The 22,767-nt window shown below is 37.8% G+C and overlaps 1 protein-coding gene across 2 annotated transcripts in view; it reads right to left on the bottom strand.

The window, feature by feature from the left end:
• GART (phosphoribosylglycinamide formyltransferase, phosphoribosylglycinamide synthetase, phosphoribosylaminoimidazole synthetase) overlaps positions 1-22,767 on the bottom strand; it is a 39,312-nt gene that overhangs the window by 1,937 nt on the left and 14,608 nt on the right. For both annotated transcript variants that reach the window (XM_055701353.1, XM_005438544.3), the window contains exons 5-21: positions 22,482-22,593; positions 21,161-21,229; positions 19,007-19,132; positions 18,075-18,162; positions 17,572-17,657; positions 16,775-16,943; positions 15,950-16,181; positions 13,040-13,134; positions 11,755-11,864; positions 10,983-11,181; positions 8,595-8,843; positions 8,083-8,235; positions 6,733-6,936; positions 6,283-6,414; positions 5,542-5,672; positions 3,849-3,990; positions 674-789 (exon numbers count right to left, since the gene is read on the bottom strand). In XM_055701353.1, the coding sequence (XP_055557328.1) occupies positions 674-789; positions 3,849-3,990; positions 5,542-5,672; positions 6,283-6,414; positions 6,733-6,936; positions 8,083-8,235; positions 8,595-8,843; positions 10,983-11,181; positions 11,755-11,864; positions 13,040-13,134; positions 15,950-16,181; positions 16,775-16,943; positions 17,572-17,657; positions 18,075-18,162; positions 19,007-19,132; positions 21,161-21,229; positions 22,482-22,593 (2,413 nt within the window). The remainder of the gene's footprint in view (positions 1-673; positions 790-3,848; positions 3,991-5,541; positions 5,673-6,282; positions 6,415-6,732; positions 6,937-8,082; positions 8,236-8,594; positions 8,844-10,982; positions 11,182-11,754; positions 11,865-13,039; positions 13,135-15,949; positions 16,182-16,774; positions 16,944-17,571; positions 17,658-18,074; positions 18,163-19,006; positions 19,133-21,160; positions 21,230-22,481; positions 22,594-22,767) is intronic.

Genomic DNA, 22,767 nt, shown 5'->3' on the forward strand with positions numbered 1-22,767 from the left:
TCCAAGATCAAGGAAAAAACATGAGAACAGATTTCAGGAGCAGTGGAAAAGGGGAAGATAATCTGAAGAATGCAGCAGAGGAAGGGAGAACGGTTACTGTCAAGCCTGAGAACTGAACAAGATGGGAAAAAATGCTCCCTGAACTGATAAAAATGTGCACCTTCCAAGTCAAGAGATCTCTGGCTTTTGTTTTCTTAGTTTTTGATTAACATAAATTGCCAAGTTTTTTTCTTTTCCCACAAACACGGGATTATTTCCTAAGAAAACTAAGCTTCTTGTATCATTTCTAGTGTCATTTTGTTTTTTTATTTTTTCTCTTTTGAGCAACAAATAAGGAGGTTGTCTGATAAAATCTAAGTTGTTGGTGCTGTGTAAATATTTTGGGTTAGCCAAGGCCTTATAGGAATTAGTACATCCACTCCAACTGATGGAAGGCAGCAGTAGGATGTTCAGGGAAGAAGTTAACCTAGGTGAAGCTTAAACTATTGTATAGATTATTCATCTCCAGTTGCTTTTCCAGGGACAGCAAACTAAAGCACTGTATTGTCTAATAATGTTATGAACAAAGGAGAAAAGGTAATCAAATGTGATAGTATAATGGTGTTCAAGCAAGCTCTGAGGTGAAAATCTTAAGACTAATAAATTGTAAAGGGAGGGAGAAGGAAGTACTTACAGCTACAAAGTGTACAGTACAGCCTGTGACTCGGACTCCAGCTTGTAACACCAATTTGTGGGCATTTGCTCCCTTAAAAGAAGGCAGTAGAGACGGGTGGATGTTCAGTATTTTTCCTGTAAAATTGTGAGGCATTACTTACAGCATTCAGCCTTACCAGAGTGTTCCATGTACCATAATCAACAGAAGAACAAAAAATCTGTGAAAAAGATTCTTCATGACTTTCACATATGCTCACTTTTTGATGACAGTGACAGAGAACCAACCCAAAGCATTTCAGAATGTCTCACTATTTCAGAAAAATCAAGACAGCAATCAGTTATAATTAATTGCGTGGCTAAAGCATATTTCTCCAGTGACTAATAATAATTAGTTTTTTGATGTAGCTGTCCTTTCCCTCAGCATGTTGTTCTTCTCTTCTTTGATCACAAGCACAATCCTCCTTCTTACAAACTCAGCACCCAGAAGAAACTTGGTGCAGTTTAAAATGATGTAACAGACACTCCACCCCCACTCACCGCTCCCATGACAAGGCAAAAATTCTTTAGCCTGGACTTTTCCTCCACACCTGTTTCGGCTTAATAAAAGACAACAGCTGCTCACATAGGAGCCCTTCTCTCTGCCCTTCTGAAAAGCACCTGTCTACCACTGCTACTTTCCACACAGAAATCTGGCTGGGGGATCCTGAAGGTAACCTCTAATGCTCAACCAGGTGTGACCGTGGCTGTAACCCTGGGAAGCCTGTACCATACATTGCCCTTAAAAGAGAAAGCATATACCTGAGTTCCTACCCAGACGTACAGTAAGTGAGAGTGGCTGCCCATGACCTCAGGGTCTCACCACTACAGCAATGCGATGGTTAAACGGTAAGAAAACCTTCTTTCTTCTGCCAGACTTCCCCGTCTGCTTCTAATATGTCTGTGACAACTCTTCCTGCCCATTCTGAACCAGAGTGAAGTCAAAAGGTGCCTGACAGCCCTAGATCTTCTCTTGGATTCAGTACAAAGCCTTACAGGATAAAAAAAAAAGTGGCCATCAATACTATTTATACCACAGTATGCTACACCCACGCTGTCTCTGCATGCCTCCTGTTTAGGAAGACTGTATGTCATCAGGATTCATTGAACACCACCTAAATGCCAAGCAGCGAGACTGAGCTGACATACGCTGGCGGAGGCAGCAGTGTACCAAAATAGAGGCTTATGATTTCATAATGTGCAGTGAAGGCCATTTCTGGCAGCACCATATGAAACCCGCACTCTCACTGCAATAACTTGTGCAGATACTGACCTATGCAACTTAAAGAGGTCAATGTATCAACTGATCTTCAACAATATCTCAGATGTGTATTGTATCTCAAAAATACCCCTTTTTAAGCATCAGCATCTCCCTGTCTGCTGCCTGAGTGAAAAGGTACTGGGGACAGTGAGCTGGAAACAACGCTCTGCACTTCTGAGTTTCCTCAGTTTCTCGTTACGTTCTACCAGAAACGGCTCTAAAGGAATGTGGCTTTCTGTTTGCTTGGCTTTGTTTTAGTTATCATGTGTCCTTTATTTTAAGATCCAAAATTAACATTTCAGGGCCGTTAAGCAAGAGTTTCACAACTAACTTCACACTACGTCCTCATGACTGCAAAAGAAAGAAAACGTAACAGCTTTTAAGAGAGCAGCAGCAAGAATTGATTACCCATGGGTAATTTAGGGTAGTCAGTGCCTAGGCATGTCTGGGTCAGAGTTTTACAGCAGGCTCCTGTTAGCTGGCACAGATCCCTGAGCTGAACTGAATGTTTGAGCTCATATCTAAGACCTAGCTGAAGCATACCCTTGGTCAGAGCTCAGGTAGGTATCTATTTTCAAGCTCAGTTCTGGACATCTAAAAAATGAGTTACCCATCCTGTACCGAAGAAAATATTTTCTTTTGCTCCCAGGGCAGTCAAATATGTAACAAATCCTGCAGTGTGCAGGGCAATCATCAGTACTGGAAGTCCTCCCTACATGAGTGGGAGTTAAGCTCATCCTTCATTTGCACAAGATCTCTGCACCAGAGAAAGCTCTTTTCTATCCTCTACACAAATACTCTACTCAATACACATCTCTTGCAGTGAGGGATTCCTCTCTCCTAACTACAGCTGTCTACACCAGACATCCAACACCTTCATCTTCTGGACTCTGTAATGAATGGAAAAAACCAAAAAGAGTTCATCTGACTTACTTTAGCTGACAGAAATAGCATAAAACGAATTGCCTCCTAGGAATGCCTGTTTACTCCCCTGATTTTAAAGAGGTTTGAAAAGCAGTTCAGGTGTAAAAGGCCTGTGTGACAGACACACCCAGCTAGCTCAAAAGTCACCATGTGAAAAACAAAGGCCGCCCAGAAAGCTGCAATGCGTTGGCTGACCAGCCTGTAACTGGTATAAGCAAGAAGTAGTTTAAGTAACCGTGACTGAATCCAAAGCAGCGCAAACAGTGAGAAGAGCAGCTGCCTGTGTGTGATTCAGGACTCCCTAAACAAAACAATAAGAGATAAGAAGAGGAATGTAACAACTAGGGGAGGGAGAGCAGAGTAGGCAGAGGTGAAGTAGGCTGCCTCTAACAAAGACCTGGAAAAATCGTAGATGACCAGAATGGAGACACTGTGAACACTCTGGACAAACAAGAGCTGAATCTGCCTGTGAAACGTGCCACCCTTGGATTCAGACAGCTCCTGGGATTCGAGACCAGAGGACTAGCAAGGTCTTCTTAACAGGAACTGGATAGTGCTGGCCAGTTTTGCAGTTTTATATGCAGCCAAAGCAGAGAAGGAATTCTCAGTGGCTGGAGGCTCACCTCTCCCCAAACAACATCTACTGCCTAGGCAACAATTTGCCCTGCACATAACATATGCAGAGGTCTAAAGTCTTCACAGCCTTATTGTAAAATATTTTCTAATAAATCAAAGACTACAAGATCTGTATTTTCCCTTGGCTTCCTTGAATCTCTGCAGAAATTATAGGGGGAAGGGGAAAAATATAGCCTTTCTCTTTTTCATCCTTTTCCTCACAAGATGGGAACACTCTAGTTTCCTGCAAACCTAGAAATAACATGGTCCCTTTTCTATATTTTTCCCATTTTTTTTCCTGAGGATAAGCTATAAAATCATTTTTTTTAAAATGCATACACTGCTATGCTGTGCTTACCTTCCCATTTTTTGACAAAAGGACCTGACAGTATTCGCATAAATCCAGCCAGACAGATCAGTTCAACTGAGAATTCTTCAAGGACTTTGTCAACTGCACTGTCAAATTCAGTGCGACTTTCGTACAATTTATGGTCAATAACCTGTGATAACCCAAAAGACAAAGAAATTTGGACACTGTCAATTTAATCTAAAAGCCCTAAGAGCACAGTGAAATGGTACCCTGGAGTAATAAAAAACAAGCAAATCTCCACATGTGGCTCAGGTTGGGTGCACATCCACAGCAAGAACATTTCATGAATGCATGCAGCTAACAGCCAAACATGCAGTCTTTATTCCTGTTCCCAAAGAGCAATCATCAGAATAAACAAGAATTTTTTTTTAATTGGCCCATAGCTGCAGGCCCCAGCATTCTGACACAATTTAACAACCTACAAATGTAGGTCATTAAGACAACCTAAAGCCTTTGCAATGATTCCAAACAATTTAAGGCCTCTGATAGCTGTAAGCTGTTGAATCTTGCTGAAAATTGTAACACAAAACCTTGAAAGAAAGGCTAATTGCAAACTCCTGAAACAGCCCCTGCCACATAAGGTCAATATACTTGAGTTATGTATTTGTCATCCAGGATACATCCCCTAATTTAAGCAGGAAGAAGGCAGTGCTACATAACTTAAAACATCCAGTCTTTTAAATAAAAGTGCCTGTTAATCCCTACCAGGTTTACCACACTAGTTTTGAATAACAGAACGGGTTAGGTGAAAAGGTGGCAGAGGGCACTAGGAACAGAGCCCAGCTCAAGACTGGGCTGAACTTTGCCAGGAGCTACCTGGTAGTAACTGGCACAGCAGGTACTCCTCAGTGCCTGTTTCACCATTCACTCTCCATCTTAACCACTGAGACCATCAGCTCTCCCAGACTATAATTTTTTCCTCATTATATGTTTGTTCTTCCCCTGCGTACCATGGACATATTTTACTTGTGATCTTTGTGTACTCCCAAATAAGAGACAGCAGCACTAACATTCAGATCCTGCTATTATTCAAGTTAATAACAAAGCTTGCACTGGGCCCAGATCTTCCCTGTGTCTGTAATTATCAGTGAAATGTGACTGTAAAATGCTCCTAAGTCAGAACAGTAACATTTCACATCTGTAATACAAATGACTGCACAAAGGGCAAAGCAATGCAGCGCTAGGTCTAGTGACACTAAGAGGAACAGTTTGTTTTGAATGAATCCTGGAGAGCCTGAAGCAATGCCCAGGGAGTCAGTGGAAGGTCCCACTGAGTTTGACCTCTCTGTTTCTTTCAAATGAACTACCATGTCTGTTCAGCATGTAATTTTAAAATTAAATTCAGATAAAATAGCTTGTTACTTTAGCATAAATGCACTGCAGCTAAATAAATGGCAAAGTTTAAATTCTAACTGTGAAAGTTTTGCGTTGGTTTAATATAATGACTGCTCCCAAAACCATCAGGATTGCTGGCAGCATTTCTGAGAAGGAAAAAAGGAAGTACTTTGCTTCCCATGTTAGGTAGTTTGCCCAAAGGCCCAAGTTCAGGACAGACCAAAAAAGAAAAGCTAAGGCCTTATCAAACCATCTCCTACCCTAGCAAAACTCACTATCTCACAGTACCTTCCTGCTACAGTCAGAGATAATGATGGCTAATTTTAAAAAGATGAGAAATACTTACCCTTGTAGAAATACCAGCTCTTTCAGCTTTCCTTAACCCCTCCACACCAGCTTTGTTAGAAACAACAAGAACTATTTGTGCAAAACTGGTAGGCTTCTTTGTGCTATTTATGAGGGCTTCCAGGTTTGTGCCTATAAGTGAAAAAACTATTCATGAATATCAAGTTGTTCCTGGACAATAAATACAGTTAACAACTAGAATAGGTTTTAAATAAGCAGCAATGTGGGTGAGACCCAATCTAAAACCCATTAACAATAGTCCTATTTTAATTGATCTTACTGGGACCTGAATTTGACAGCTGGAGGCTACAGGGCTTTTACTAGCAATTACATTTTTAAACTGCAATTTATGGAATTGGAATTATGGTCTACTTCTTAGCAAGTGAGAATACTGGAAACCCTAGGAGTACCTATATGGCAAGAAGAAATTCTGATATTTTTGCAAAATAATGCTGTTGTCCCTGTAGTGCAACACAGTGGTTACCTGAATCTGGAGATGTGCAGAAATTTCTAGATAATATGAACATAGATGCAATTCATTATCAGTTTGCAGAAGAGGTTAAAGATCATTCCGTTTGTTACTGAAATTAATCAAAATATATTCTGCCTGTTACTGAAGGCCTGTTAGAAGCCTACCAGAGCCTCCATGGAGAATTGCAGGGACTTAAGAGATTTTAAATTTGAGCTGAAGTTCCTTTTTCAATAGTCTGTCTTACACTGTAGGAAAGAATATAACTCTCACCTGTTCCAGAGATAAGGACAGCAACCTTCACTTTGTTTGTTTGGATTTTGCCTTGGATATGACTGTGCAGAGACAGTGACCTATTGGCTTGCAAGGCTCGAAGCAGATTATGGACTTTAACATGGGCAGAGCCTGAACACATAGAGGAAAAAAACCAACAACAACAAAACAAAATGTAAATAAAAGGAGAAACAGAGAGAAAAGTTCCCATGAAAAGAGATTAATGGCACTGCTTTACTTCTCATTAATTATTTATAGTTCTGGTGACATCTCACATTGCTAAGCACGTGTTCTATGGACTAAGAAGTTGTAAGGACTGTCATTCTAATATGCTGTGCAAAAAAGCATGGAAGTTTCAGTTAAGAGATTTTCAGCTAACCTCCATGGAGACTCACCAGCTAAGGAGTTTAGCTCTGCATTTTTTTTTAAGGAAAATAAAAATTTAATAACCTTTTTGCAGGGAGACAACTTTCCCAATCAGCCAGGCTGCCTCGTGTCTCTGTATGTCCTTGAGGACCTGCTGAGCTAGCTCCTTCTGAACTACCAAGACAGCACCAATCCCACAATTAAATGTGCGAGTCATTTCCTCTTCAGAGAGGTTCCCTTCTTTATGGAGCCAGCAAAAGATTTCAGGAATCTTCCAGGTAAGAGCATCTGAAGAAAATTGAAAATACAAATGAAGCGTGGCAATCACTACCAATGGACAAATACTACAATTATTAGAGTATCAAGATCTGGATGGAAAGCACAGACAGAGTCCCACAGCAGCATTAAGTTGAGTGAAATCAGCTTCCATGCATGGAAACACGATGTTTTTTCCTTCCTCACTGAACAAGACTTGGGAATAGAAGGAAGTGTCACTCTGGGAGGAAATTAATCATATTGTTCCACTGCAATACGTTAATCAGTAATCCAAAATGGGCTTTGAGGCAGTCTTTGGAAAATACTCTTCTCAAAGGTGACAACTCTGCTTCTAGAGAAACTATTGTACCAAAACAATAGCCTTAAAAACTGTCACAACAGTCTCACACTGCACCCAATTCCAACAAGGTAAGAATGATTTACAGCAGCATGAGAAATGCTTCTGGACAAGCCACTGCAAAGGAATTCCAAAAACAATAAGCTTCCTTCTTGTTATGTTATCTTTAAAATGGTGTTATCCCCATCTACCTATACTAGTGTCCACTGTGGACAAGTGGGAGAACGATTTACATGCAGTTCTGGAGTGCAAAACTCAATATTAGTTCTACATTTATTTATTAAATTATTAAAATAAATATTTATTCTACAACCCAATGAACACTGCATAACCTCTAGCAAGTCATTTGCCTTTCCATACTACACTTTCCCCCTAAGTGAAATACTCTTTCTAGCATACCTGATGAGCTCATGATGAGGATTAATTAAGGTATGTTGAATAGTACGAGATGTACTTGAGCTATTAAACATATCTGAATGCTGAAGACTTTGTGAATATCATTTAATTAGCAATAATTCTGTAGGTTATTGCAAATGATGACAGCTCATTTTGGATTGCTTTTAAAGTTGTTTTATTTTTGCAAGCATGGAAAAAGTTTCCTAGAAAATCCAAACCAAAACACCTTCAGGGGAAGTTAATTTGATGGGTAGCAGTCTTAAGACTACAAAGTGTTTTGTCTGGCTCAGGTTCAGCAAACATTTCTAGACAGACAAGTCCACCTCTTACAGCACAAGTCAGCTGACATGGCCCCATGTACACAGGCTTGCACATCAGTCCATATTAACATGAGGCTGTTTCCACAGCTTGTCTTTTTACCTCACCTAAAACGACACCAAAGGACTCTGGGAGAACTCTGGGGATGTTTTCCAGCAAGCCCCCTCCAGTGATGTGGGCATAGGCTTTCACATGGCCTGAGCGAAGGACAGGCAACAGAGTCTTACTGTAGATTTTAGTTGGGGTTAACAAGAGATCTCCTGTAAATGGAAAGAGATGAAAGAAGACCAGTTACGGCACAGAAAGAAATGTTAATCAATACTAAATTGAGGAAATCTCAAAATATTAATTTGCTGGAATCTAATGAGCATTGTACCAGGGAGAAAAACACAATGTTCTATCTACCTTTTTTAACATACAATTTGTCATTTATCCCCCTCCCTTAGTTTCTTTCCTGCATATGTGATTCACAGGAAAAAACAAGATGAGAACATGTCAAATAACGGAATAATTTTTCTAGCACCTTAGAAAAGTTACAAAAGCAAAGGCACAGATAAAACGATAGTGTGATGTTCAGAAGTTCAAGTTATAATGCAAGAAACTACATTATCAGTGGTACCTAATGTCTGATCACCGGAGACACCAACTGGAGAAGAGAAATCAAACGATGACTTTTCCACAATCTTCCTCACAAGGCTGTACCCATTGCTGTGAACCCCAGACGAAGCTACTCCAATAACCAGATCTCCATCAGCAATTGTCTCCAGCTGGGGCAGCATCTGCCCGCGCTCCACTGCACCAACAGCAAAACCAGCCAGGTCATACTCTCCAGGTAGATACATGCCTGGCATTTCAGCAGTTTCTCCTCCTGTGGGAACCCAAAAGAAACAGAAAGGGGGTGTTGGAAAACCAGTGGGACCCGTAGGCATGCAATTTTTCAAAGTTTTAAACTCATAAGGCATTAACAGATTAGGTTTTTTAATTGGATAAATAAACATTAAAAATAATTAAAAACGTGTTTAATACAGGCCCTTCAACTGAACAAGCAAGAGCAGACTGGGAAAGGACACTTCCTCTTTCACTCTGACAACCAGTACCAAATCACTGTGCATTCACATTTTAAAAACAAAGCATATATTTAATTGTTCATATTTCCAAATTTCTGCCAGGCTTAATATTCTCCATGAAAAACCTACAAGGTGCAAGAGATACCAAGACATTCATACAAGAGCATCAAAGGAACCACACAGCTATTAGTCTTGCCTTCATGACGATTTTGTATATAGCGCTATCTTGCCCGACACTCCTGCCCACGGCCTGGCCATCATTATCACACCAACTTTGAACATCTGAGGTTTATAGACTGTTTTGGGAGAACACTGTAAAAGAGGGCCTGTCCTACCCATCCATGCAGCTGAACTGTTGTCTAGGCTATTAACTTATATCCTGATTATTAGAACATCTTCTTGCTTTGTCCTGAAAACTATGTTTTATCTGGCTGACCTCATTAGAGTGCAGTCTGAAAGTCTGATAATAAATTTTACAACACCCAAAGCCCTTTGTAGTTATAAAGTCTTCCAATTGGGAATAAAATCTTGAAATTTCATAGCAAGATTTAACATAACATGTACTTAGGCTGAAGTATGAATTGTTTGATTATATTTGATAAACTGAGAGAACACCTTAAGACAAATGTAAAGCTAACTGTTCATGCAGAAGAAATTAAATGAGAACATGAATAGCCTCTTGGTCAAAGCTTGCAAACTACCTCAAAATGACACACTCCCACTTAGGAAAGACTTCTGTTACCAACTTTCTTACAGAACTGGAAAAAAGGACAGAATTACTGTATTACCAGTTATGAAATGGTACCTAAAGTAAGACACTTGAACTGTCAGTTGTAGTGTCAATTTAAAGGTCTTTTTTGAAAAATCATGGTAATTCTCCATGTCTGTTTTTATATAAAAAGAAGGAAAAAAAAACCCTATGTGAACAAACTGAACTTCTGGGTTTCGTTGCTTTAAAATTTAACCCTGTGTTGTACTTCTTTTCTAAACTAAAGACTTATACAAAAGAATGTATTTTTCACTGACCTAGAGATATTTTTATTGAGTTGAACAGTGTTAAAGCTGTATTTTAAGCTTTATGTATGTAAACTAAAGATTCAATACATGAAATACTGTATCATTTTCATGGATAACTAGATTACTGTATACCAGAATACATATACAATTTGTTAGTAAAATGTATTAAGTACTCGTATTATAAGTCTGAAAAGGAAAATGTTTAAATTTGGGTCCTAACATCTTGGTGAAATAAACCTTCAGCAAGTCTTCACTAGACAAATAATTTTGGTATTAGTTTTATAACTAACAAAACCTGGTTTCTTTTATGTTTCTGTCTTGTGGTTAACTTCTGTATCCGAAGTAGTGAGCTCCAGCTGAAGCTTTTGTTGCATTCTTAAAAACATTCTCAGGCCTTCTAGTTTTATGAAGCTTGTGGGAACACAACTGAGAGATCTTTACCTTTCCTGTCCAGTTTTGTTAAAATCAGCTAAAAGGTTCGAAGTTTAGTTATGTACACACAGAAGGACATGTGCATGCACAGTGACGCATATAAATCTTGTTTCTAGAGGAAAGCTTGAGGATTTCCTTCAGGATAAAGGATAAAAATAAACAAACCTATTTGGCATGTTTTAAAATTTACTTGAAAAATACAAAGAATTAAAATACACAAATTGCTAGTTTTCTAGGTAGCTGTTAGAGTTGCAAAGTCAAATGAAAATAAATGAATATGAACATTTATGTGCAAGTTCCTGAGCTAATGGCATCATTTGTACTGTCTCCTTTAAGTGGGTAGAGATTATGTCCTCTGAAAACAAAGACATGTGATGCTTTGGGGTTTTTTTCTAAGATTCTTCAACAGAGTAAGAAAACAAACACATTAAAACCAATTATAAAGATATTGGATAAGATTTTTCATATCCTTCAAAGAAGAGTGTTCTTACCCAAAAGAGCACATCCTGCTTTTTTGCAGGCTTCAGCTATTCCTGCAATGACACCCTGAGCCACTTCAACATCAAGTTTGCCACAGGCAAAATAGTCGAGGAAGAAGAGGGGCTCTGCTCCTTGAGCCAAGATGTCATTGACACACATGGCAACCAGGTCCTGACCTATGGTGTCATGTTTCTTACACACTTGTGCAATCTGCAAAACACAGCGAGAGAACCTGTTGGTTAGCTTCGAGAAACTGAATCACAAACAGAGAGTCTGCAATGGAAGAGGATTGAAATCATGCTGTTCCTCTAGATGCTTTTTGAGGAGCAGCCTAATTTATTATCATGGCTGTGAGCCTCTCCTAACATTTCATTTTAGGAACTGTTACTTCCTTAATTGACAAGTACAAAAGGCACTTTATGGAAAGGGATTGAACTGGAAAGGGCTTCATTGCAGTTTGCATAAACACAATAGCAACCGTATAATTAAATGTTTTTCCCCATGAGTAATCTTTTTGAGGGTGGAGATTCTACCTTAATGGAGTCCCTGATTACATAATTAAGATTAAAAATTAGTTATTTGAAGCATCATTTCAAGTATGGTTATTTACATGCCAGAAGTCAAATGTATTCTTGATTTTTTTTGCCTAAAGGAAGGCAATTTTATTTTTCATTGCCTTTTTAGAAAGACAAATAGCTATTTCTAGAAGACAACTGATATTTTCTGTTAAAACGTTTTCCCTTCTGTGCTATTTTCCTTCCTTTACATAAATTTTCATATTACCTTGAGTTTTGTGCCAACACCATCAGTTCCAGATACCAAGATCGGATCTTTGTAACCAGCTGCTTTCAAATCAAAGAGGCCAGCAAATCCTCCAAGTTCTGCATTGCAGCCTGCCAGCCAGAAAACAGGAAAAAATAATCATTTTTTACTTTCATGGGTTTCTCCAGGATCTCCAACACAAATTCTCTCCGATGTTTGTCAACATGACTTTGCTTTGTCACCAGGAAACTTCTCTGACATTTAGAGCCTCTTCACAGAGGCACAGGAGCTCCTAATCTTCTTACGTTTGCTTTGTCTTTTTTCTTCGTTATTACTTAAGGCTAATAATCCAAAGCTTTTTGATTGAACATTCAATAATCACTGTGACTGATATATTTCACACTTGCACTTAGTATTTTTCCAAAAAACAGAAAAGGAATTGTGGTAACAGACTGAAGCCCACTGCCTCCTGGGAACAGGTGATAACTAGGCATTTTCCAACTGAAATTTATCTCTTTGTTAATACTGCTACTTACAGCATATTAAGACTCCTTGTTCCTAAAATTGGTTGTGATAGGTAAGTATGGTAACCTGAAAACTAAAATTGGTTAAATCCTAGAAGTGAAACAAGCATAAGTGAAAAATACTGTGCATGATAAGAAATTATTAGCTTTACTAGTGTGTGTATATGTATTTATATTTTTCTCTCTATGTTTTTCTGACATTATTTGAAGGTTATCAGTTAATTTGAAGTAAAAGGGTTATTTCAGAAATTAATGATATTTTAAATCTATCAAGAGAATTACAAGGACCTGCTAGTGCAAGATGTGCCTGAGATCACAACAAAAAAAGGATTAATTGATTCTGTTTTAACCAAGCAAAAGATGTGTCTTCCATATCTATCTAAAGTATTACTGTCTCTGAGGAAGTCTACATCTTGTACGCTTTTCTAAACATCCATCTACAAAAACTCTAGTTCACTCTGCAAGAAATAATAATCCATGTAATCAAAAATAGCACTAAATTGTAGGATTTCTGCTTGCATTTATCCTTTTAGAGTGCTTAACTCTATGCTCTATCATTCATAACATTCAGGAGATATAGATTAGTCATTTTGGGAAGCAAATCTGTAAATTTAACGAAGTAAGTTTTGAAGAAATCACAGGCATTTGCTTACTGCAGACTTCTTGTGTAAGCTAGAAACACACAGAACACATAAATATGAGCTTTCATATCAAGATCAAATTATAAGCTTTATTGCTTGCCATGAACTGACTGAAATAAGAGGAGAAGATACAAGTCTTACCTGACCTCGATGTGGCTGCAGCTAGGGGTTTAATTTTCTGAACCAAAGTATTCCCTGCTGCAATGTCTACCCCACTGTTTTTGTAAGTCAGGCCTCTGAAAGAACGTTAAAAATGTTAACGGCAATTGATAACTAAATGCATAAACATATATTTAAAAATATTTACTTCTTTACATCATTGCATCATTATGGGCATTAACCATTTAGAATCCTATTCTGCTGTCAAGTACCACCATTTCCCCACACGTACAGTAACTTTGCTCATATAAAAACATTTCTAAGTATTGCAGTACTCATTTCAGGCAAGTTCAATAGTTCAAAGGTTATTTTTTTTTCCTGTTTGGAACCTGATCTCACACATATACCTGAAGATAGGGAGTATTATAACTAAGGAACAAAACTTCATGGATTTGTACCACAGACAGTCTGCCATAAGCATTTTCCAAATAGTTCCAGGTATCTTGAAGACAGCATCAGAGCATCAGTATCATACATCATCCAGTCAAATACCAAGATAAAACCCAACCAAATGAAAAAAAAACATCAACAAGGTAAAGTAAGTGGACTAATGGATCTGATTTTGCAAGGTTCAAATCCCTGGCCTGGGTACTGAGGTATCTGTAGTATAGTTCCTATGCTCAAACCAAAATGTATACAAAAATGCACTGCTGAATCAGAACACCTCAGCACTGTGCAGGATCAAGCTCAAGTTAGCTTTTCAAAACAGAATTATCGCATAAATCAATAGTCCTCTATGATACTTTGACATTTACAACTGTAGCTTAAAGGTTGCCTCTCCTTATCACCTGGAATGATACCATCACAAAACAAGCAACACATCTTTTTTGCTTAAATGGAATTTCTATTAAAGTATATATTTTAAAGTTTATTTTAAAAGACCTATGTCCCTGAGGTCCATTTCAGAAATCTGGAAAGAAACGTCTATAAGCTCCAGGTGGTTTTTTATATACAGCCATACAACAGAGAAAACACACTTAGTACTAAGTGGTGTCTGTCCATACGACAGACTGGGGACGTTAAGTACCATCCCATATTTACAGAAGAACCTTTTCATTTTGGAGATAGTGAGTTAATGACTTTTCATCACTACTTGTACCAAACATATCTCGCTCCAGTTAAGCGACTGTTATTTCTATGCTGTGAGTGGCATGAACCAGGCTACCTGCTGCATTCCTATTTTAGGTTCATACCTATTTTAGGTCTCTTATTGATGTGGTTCAGCGTTAAGTTTAAATGCTGAGGGTGAAACACGCTGTTGATTAACAAGGACAAATACAGCAAAACAGCTGGCCAAAGAGTGGCGCTACCAGGAAAATACAAAGGTATCTGCACACACGTATCACTGCTCAAAAATCTGCAAGAGGAAAATAATCATAAGAAGCAGCTGTTCAGCCTGTGAGTAAGACTCAAGGAAATACTAGCCTGTGGTAAGAGACCAAAGTCAGGCCCTTTCAGTCTGAACATGGTAAATATTCACCATATTTTCACTTTATTTTTAAAAGCATGGTATTTACCTTGATTCTTTAAATGAATCTTTAATTCTTCAGATTTTCTTAAACATATTTTATTAAATAAATATTTGGATATTTTCATGAAGTGTGAAATGCATAGGACTCAAATCCTGCTAAGTGCCAAGAGAAGGTGCATCCTCGAACTTACAGAGCCAACCATCACCCTTCCTTAAGCATGTGCAACACAGAGTCCACAGTGAAATGTGCCTGACTGCCTGTTTTTCCAATTTCGGGACGTCTGAGCAAAAGTTGGTACAGACTCAAGGGCAGTGAAACAGGCACTGATTGTAAACAGGTCCCAGGAGTCTCCTTCATAAGCCAGGGATCCTCCCAGCATACAGGCACTCCAGTCAAGAAACTTGCTGATTATGGCCACTGAACTCAAGTGTTTTCAAGAACCTTATAATGTAAAGTACCTTACTCTCTTGCCTCACACACACTGACCTGACCTTTTTCTACAATACAGATACCAATTACATATTTTCACATAAATTTCTCAAAAGATGCACAGTACTTGAGAGAGAAAGAACACTAAATACAAACACCCTTGTTCATTTAGTAAGTTTATTGATCATAATTTTACAATATACTAATCAGTATACGCTGTCAGCAAAAATGGAGCTCTTACTAATATACTTCATAGACCTCAAAAACACCTGTTATCGAAAGTTATGTTTTGAGCTAACTGGAGCATAGGCAGGAAGATATGCTTTGTATTAGGTAAAAATTAGTCTAAAAACCTGTAAGAAGTTCTTACCTTTAGTAATACCATTAGAGAGACAGCTGGACACACTGCTTTAAAAAAAAACCTGCACCCATATAATCTCAAGACTGTTAAACTGAATACTGTGACAATAAAAGACATAAGAATAAGAAGGAGCAATAAATCCTACCCACATTGTTAGCCAGTTATTCCATTAAAACACATATGCCAACAAGGTAGGTGTTTCAAGATAATTTTAACCATTTCTAAAAACTCTAAAATGAACGAATAATGAAACTTTCTTCATATATATTTCATTATATTAATAATAGACTTCTGGACAATACAAACCTAGAGCAAAAGCTATGATTTAAAGCCCAAGAACCAGAAGTTCACCTTCCCTAACACAGACGTAACAGATAGCAACAGTACAAGTTATTCCTATATGCTTGTCACTGTAGTTTAACTCAGACTTGGGAGAGTAAGAGCATGGATGAGAGCTCCATCAGCCTGTTCCCTCCTTGGCTGGTCTTGCTTAGATTGCTTACAAGGATGGTAGTTAAAACTTTCTAGATTTACAGATAATATAAACATCAGTTTATTAATGTAAACTAGTGATGTCTTTAAGTCCCTTTTACACCAGTTATTTCCATTTCAAGTATTTCAAATATCTACCTGGATTGTCTCAGGAAAGCTATAGCCCGATAACCAATGTCCTTTCTATAAATGGCACCCTTGAAGTATATGGCTGCTACTCCCTTGTTGGCTTCTTGCAGTGCTGTCATGAGATCCTCTTTAATAGCAGTTACTGTAAGGACTCTTCCTCCACTAGTCACTACTTTGCCATCCTTCAGGGCTGTGCCTGCATGGAACACCTCCAGTCCTAGTTGCTTAGCCTTAGAAAGTCCTGTGATTGTTGTTTAAGAAAATAAATGCAGGAAAAATCAATTTATTAGAACATTCTCTGTTAAATCGCAAATTAATAGATACTCAGCACTTATTGACTGTGTCTAGAAACCACAATCAAATTCAGTGTTATCATGATGGGAAATAGGAATAAATTTGTAAAAACTACGTTTTGAGGAAAGACAAGTCTGCTAGTTGCATGCTCGGAGACACAGAAAGAGGTATTTGGCTGAAACATCTGCATACAACATCTAATTCCAGCTGGATTTTATACTTCACTGGCATACAGACCACAAAACAGACCAGCATCAAGATTATGTAAGAATTAGTGATCAGCCCAGAACTACTTTACTGTAACACATATTAAAGAAATGCTACAGAACTTAACACAGTACAGAGAATTGAAAACACAACAGGTGTATTACCAGTAAACTCTAAAGTGTGAAAATTCAGTTGTCTCTTGCTGACCCATAACCACCAGATCTACAGTTTCTATGAATCCGAGTTACAGTGACTCACCTTCATCCAGCAAAAGAGAGAAAGGAGAGAGAGCAGGAGGGGAATCAGATTTCCAGTTTCTCCTGCTATATTTACCTGTTATTTCCAAACCCTTGGGATATGTTCCTGGATATCCTTCGCTAGCCATGACCACTGTCACAGCTGCACTGTCTTCAAACCAAACTGGCATGGAACTAGACAACTTTTTATTGATAACTGCTTGCATAACTTCATACAAATCACTTTTCAACAGTGGAAGAATTACCTACGAAAACACAGATTAGCAAATTATATAAAACAATGTACGCTGTTACATTTTCTTCACTGAGCTTTTAAAAATACTAATGTAACTGTAAAAATAACATTAAATAAGTATGTTCATATACTGTATTTTCACATATATATACATACTGTGCAGGATCTATGTACCTTTAAAAATACTCTTCCTTAAAGTTAATTTCTGTGGGTAAAAGAACTGCTCATGTGGAGGGGAAAAGGTAGAAACCAAAGAACCCTATTTTGTTCTGAAGGATAGAAATTCAGTGTTTGGTTCCATTTGTCAACAGGGAGTGGGGAAAAGAATTGTTCACCTCTTTATTAAAGTAAAAAACCGAAACCAATCCAACTCCATTCCAGAAAAGATAGGAAAGTGCTGAGTTTCACTCAAGCTTACCCTTGTAAAGCCCATATTCGAGTATGACCTGCTGAAATCTTCTCTGGAATAGAATCATTTCATAACAGAACTTCTGTCTTGAATAAACAAACCAAATACTTTAAAACTCAGTGCAATTAGCTAATTCTTGATCTGAAAGTTAGTTAGGAATAATGGTAGATGGTAACAGACTTTTTTCCTCCCATAATGCCAAACTGTATCTACACACAAAATAACTTACCTGACATTCTGGGTCACCAAATCTGCAGTTAAACTCAAGAACTTTAGGTCCATCTTTGGTAAGCATTAATCCAGCGTAAAGCACACCTAGAATAAAAAAAATTATAAAAAGCTATCTAAGCAGCTGCATAGATCATTTCTTTTGAATCTATTCATAATATTGTTTAAAAGGATGACACCTGTGCTCATTTAAAAGCAGGATGTTAACACTTGAGAAAAAGATAAACCAGGCAAAAATAGTTGTGGTTAAAATTTTGCAGCTTATTTTCAAATGTTTTCCTTTCTGTTCCTCCTTACTTGATGATTATCCACCATTAATGAAAATATATATCCATTGATTTCAATGGACTCTAAAACAAGCCACTGATACCAAACGCAGTTTCAAAAAAAAAAAATCGAAGTTATCTTCCTTAACTTACAGTGTAACTTAGGCCCATAAAGAGGACAAAGTGAAAAAATATGTCTTTCTCTTTATGATTAAAAAGCCCAGACTTTTGTACATACCAAAATAGGGGACACCTTCTTTCCTCATGCCATCAACAGTTTTCTGAAGAACAGAGTCTCTTATTTTCTGCAGTAAATCTTTAGAAATCTAATAAAACAGGATTAGAAAACAGTGTTTGTAAAAAGGTAGTGCATGATCTTTCCTACTGTGATGGCTAGCATTTTTAAGAGCCAAGCAGAACACTTGGATGGTCACTTCAAAACATTTCATACAATGAAAAGCTAATGCTATTTCTCTCTCCTCAGACAACATACCACAGCATTAAAACAACTGTTTGCATTTCTTCAGACACTTTTCCATGCTTAGATCTACATCTGCAAGCAATCCCACTGCCTTCACGGGAACAAACCATTTGCACAGACACTTAAATTTAGATAAGGCCTCCCAAAGACAAAATCACAGTTGGAAAGTATAGCGATCAGTGATTGAATTTTATTCAATAAATAAAAAGAATAGCTTTACTGAGGAACAAACACCATATTTTTTTGAAAGAAAAAAATAAAAATCACTGACCATGACATAGGTGAAGAGAAAGCAAAGTAAGTCCTTTTGCAAACAGAAGTTCCTTGCCACACAGAAACCAAACTACCTTAAGTCACAGCAAAAATCTGTCATTAGCTTAGTTTGGCCCAAGATAAAAACATGGTTTCAAGCACAAAACCAAATCAAAATACAAGGTTGCAGAAATAACAGCACTTCCACCTTTATAATTAAAAGTAATGCAGTAGTAATACCCTCCTCTTTAGAGAAACAGATTTATTAAGGACTTGACTGTGTACTCTTCTCAACAACTCAACTCAAGCAACTCTTCCCATCCACAAGACTCACTCTCTCCTGTTCCTCGTGGTGGAACTAAAAATTCACATATACTTTCAATACTAGAGCTGTAGTACAGCTGCACTGAAATGTCTCCTTATCAATACATTTTTACCTGAGGTGCTGGGGAATAAGCTCCCATCCCTCCAGTGTTAGGGCCTTCATCTCCGTCCATTAATCGCTTGTGGTCCTGGGCTGGTGGCATGGGAGCAATTGTGATGCCATCAGTGAAACATAAGCACTAGAAAACACGGCAATAATTAAAACTCCAATGTATGATTAAAATTGAAGTACAAAAAGTGCAAATATATTTGATTTTCAGTGTTGCAAATGGATATTTAAGAGTATAAATTCTGTCTCCCTGATAAAACAAACTATAGTATACTAAACATTTCCCTTTTCCCTCAGTACCCACAGGGACCAGTGCCTCATTTTGTATGACCTTCCTACAGAAATTACCTTTAATATAACATATAAAAATAATGTAACATCAGTAGTTGTACTGAAAAGAGATACTCAAAAGGTTAAAAAAAAAACTAAAATACTTCACAATGGAAGCTGCTTCTTCCCTCCCTCTTCCTCCCCCCTGCCCCAGAAGGAAGGCATTACATTCCTTTCAAGATTTCCTTTTCCTTGTTGATAAAGCTATTTACTTTAGAAATATTAATAAATTACTTATATAGCAAATGCTTTTATCCTCAATATCTTCATAATAACAAGCCTGCTGGCATCTTCTGTAACTGGATGGTGATGTTCACTGTGCAGACTACTGCTAGCAGTACTCAAAAACATTTTATAATGCTAATTAAAAAACAAGCAAGGATTCTGCTACAAAACCTGAAAATGCCAAAATACTAATAAATTAAAAACTCCAGTCATTTGTGGAATGTGAATTATTTTGACAGGCAAGGCAAGCAGTATGTTTCCTTCATTGTTGTCAGTCCTCATAGAATAAAAACCTTTTAAACTGCACGTTTATATTATTGTGTTATATTACAGTAAGCCTGCTAGCATTCTAAAAACTAATTAAGAGCATTACAGGTTTTCCACCAGAAAATTAAGATCTGGATAACCCCTTAGCTCCTAAAAAGGTCAAGCCGTCCAGGAAGGAATAAGGATTATAAGACCAGTATCTGCACATCTAATTTCTTCATATTGGGCAGGAAACCAGACTATGCAAAGATTGGCAACAGTTCAAGATGATCGCTTACTTTATAAATACCACCACCTCCAAGATGAATGTTTACAACATTCAGCATAAGTCAATTCCAGCTCCAGGACCCAGGAACCTGAGCTGGTGCTTGGCTGTTTTACTTTGTGTGATGAAGGTGTCAAGTTGCCCTGCCACCTCAAAGTCTAGGCTCTAATTCTCCTTTTCTCCTTCACACTCTGCTAATTAAATCAGATACACTTTTTTAAACAAAGGACTGAATCAGCTTAAAATGAAGGAAATGTTCTCTCTACATCTGCAGAGCACATCAACACTGTCAAAACATTCTACAGCCATTTAACAGTTCCAGGTCCTTTGTCCCCGGGTGCACTTCCAAGTTGCAGTATCTCTGGCAATGAAACTGGTTAGAGGATCCTGCCTGCGCCTGTCTTGAGATGATTGTTCTCTTGCTCCAAAGGAGCCTACTGCTCCCTCACAATGCAGTTCAACGTTTCCCCCTCCTCAGCAAAGCTGATTAAAGAAAGTCTCCATCCTCCTTTACTCCCAGCCACTCCCTGCCTTGATCTGCACTTCACCATCCTGTTACTCATACTGATTCAAATGGCACTGGGCTCTAAACCAGAACACTGAAAAGAAGCAAGGTGGTGGTGTTGATTTCTTTGAAAAAAGGTCTTTAGCTTGTAGCTTCACAAACAGCTAACTAGTATAACTGAACTATCAAAAGCAAACAGCAGTGAAGAAGTAGCAAAGGGGAAGGGAAGGGACACCTTATACTGTCTTTGCTGTCAGAGAAATCATAACACAGAACTACATGCTCAATGACATTCGAAATTTTTAAGGTGTTTTTTTTTCCCATGTGGCAACAACCACTGATGACTGTTGGAGTTATTTTTACATAATTTGAATTATTTTAACAGACTGCAGGAAATTTGGTTCTTCACACAGCTGCCTAATTAATACAACTTTATTTATAAACAGGTAAACTTTTCAATTTAAGTAATAAAATCCTACACATCCCTGCTGTAGGTACTTACATAGTGTTTCCTAAATAGTTTAGAACAGATATAATCAAAGTGTTACACTGAGATGCACACTTACAGAAACTTCTTCTCCTTCAAGAAGTTCTTCAACAACAACAGTTTCCCCAGCTGTGCCAAAAGTCTTATCCTACAGTAAAAACAAAAGCTCTTTAGTTCTGTTTCAGTTATGCTACTTAAAAAAATAACAAGAAAATAAATTTTTCATACAGCAAGAAAAACGCAGCACAATTTTAAGACTATTAATCCATTCTCCACCCTGCGTATGTTAGCAATGGTATAATCTTTGCTCCTCTTTTCTGTTTGTTCTTAAATGCAGATTTTATGCTTGAACATTTTTAAATTGCAGATGATATTTATGACTTAGCAATCCCTCATGCTCTACTTTCTTTAGTATGAGCCCATGATACTGAGACTAATAGCAATGGCTGTCAAGTCCATAATCTGAACTTTTACTTTGTAAGAAAGTGCAATTCTATAGAATACATTAGAAGGGGTCAATATTTTCATATTCCAGTGCAATGTCTGAACACTGACTGCATATTTAGACAATTAAGAACATCGAACCCACACCGACAAGATGATTTTGTGGGTCTGTAAGACTCTAATATACATTTTTTTGTTCAAGACATTGGGCCACATGTTAAGACATGTATTTGTCCATAAACCATACACACACACACATACAGCAAAGTGTGAGTGCAGACCCTATATTCTTGATTCTTGAAGTACAAGAGTGTCAGATAACATCTCCTATGAATCAGCATAGCTCCCCTGAATTGTAAGATGCTGTGCTGCTGGCCCCAGCTGAGGACCTGGCCTGTATATGCCTTATTTTCCAGCTCCATGGTCTTAACTGTTCAGATGAAATCGCTTCTTTTTGCTTCTCTTCAGATTTTGAAGGTCCTAATTATTTGTTGAATATCCTACCTAAATGTATACTTAACTTGCAATCATTCCACTGGAATTTCACTACACATTTAAGTGCTGTGTGACTAGAATCCTAAAGCTGATGTTTCTTGTCAAGATCCAGCTCAATTACCGTGTTAATATTACAGCGTTGTAGTACCTGTTTGGCTGCAGAGGTTTCAAATGGTAAAAAACCAAAACCAAAAAACCCCAACCACCAAACCATATGGAAATAAGCATGGGTTTTCATTCAGAATTCTTTTCTTTTAGCCTACAGGAACTATGCCTAAAAAGAGTACCCTGCCCCAAGCAATAAATATGACGGAGCTTCATAACTGTCCAAATAATGGGTAAAAGATTTGATATCTTTTAGCCAAGTTCCTATTACATAGAAATTAGTATCTTTGGACTCTGAGATGGTTAATAACTTTTTGTGAGAACTCCTTCAGTTAGTGTGTGACATTTCTACTCACCTGCATGATTTCAGTAACAGCTTTGCAGGCCTCTTCCTTGTTGGAAGCCACAATTACTCCTTTGCCAGCTGCCAGGCCACTAGCTTTTACAACTAAAGCAGGGAAGTTTGCACTTCAAAGACAGAGGAGAGAGATTCAACAGTAAACACTCTGTATTGCAAATATATTCTGTAGACATTTTGAACATTTCAACAGCTGAAAGATCAAAATACTTGTCAGTTTTCATAGCAACCATTCTACTTTGTTGAATAACACACAAACACCAGGCTTCTCTTGTTATGCTATG

The sequence above is a fragment of the Falco cherrug genome, chromosome 2, assembly GCF_023634085.1.
Source record: "Falco cherrug isolate bFalChe1 chromosome 2, bFalChe1.pri, whole genome shotgun sequence".
In the NCBI taxonomy this organism is placed as follows: Eukaryota; Metazoa; Chordata; class Aves; order Falconiformes; family Falconidae; genus Falco; species Falco cherrug.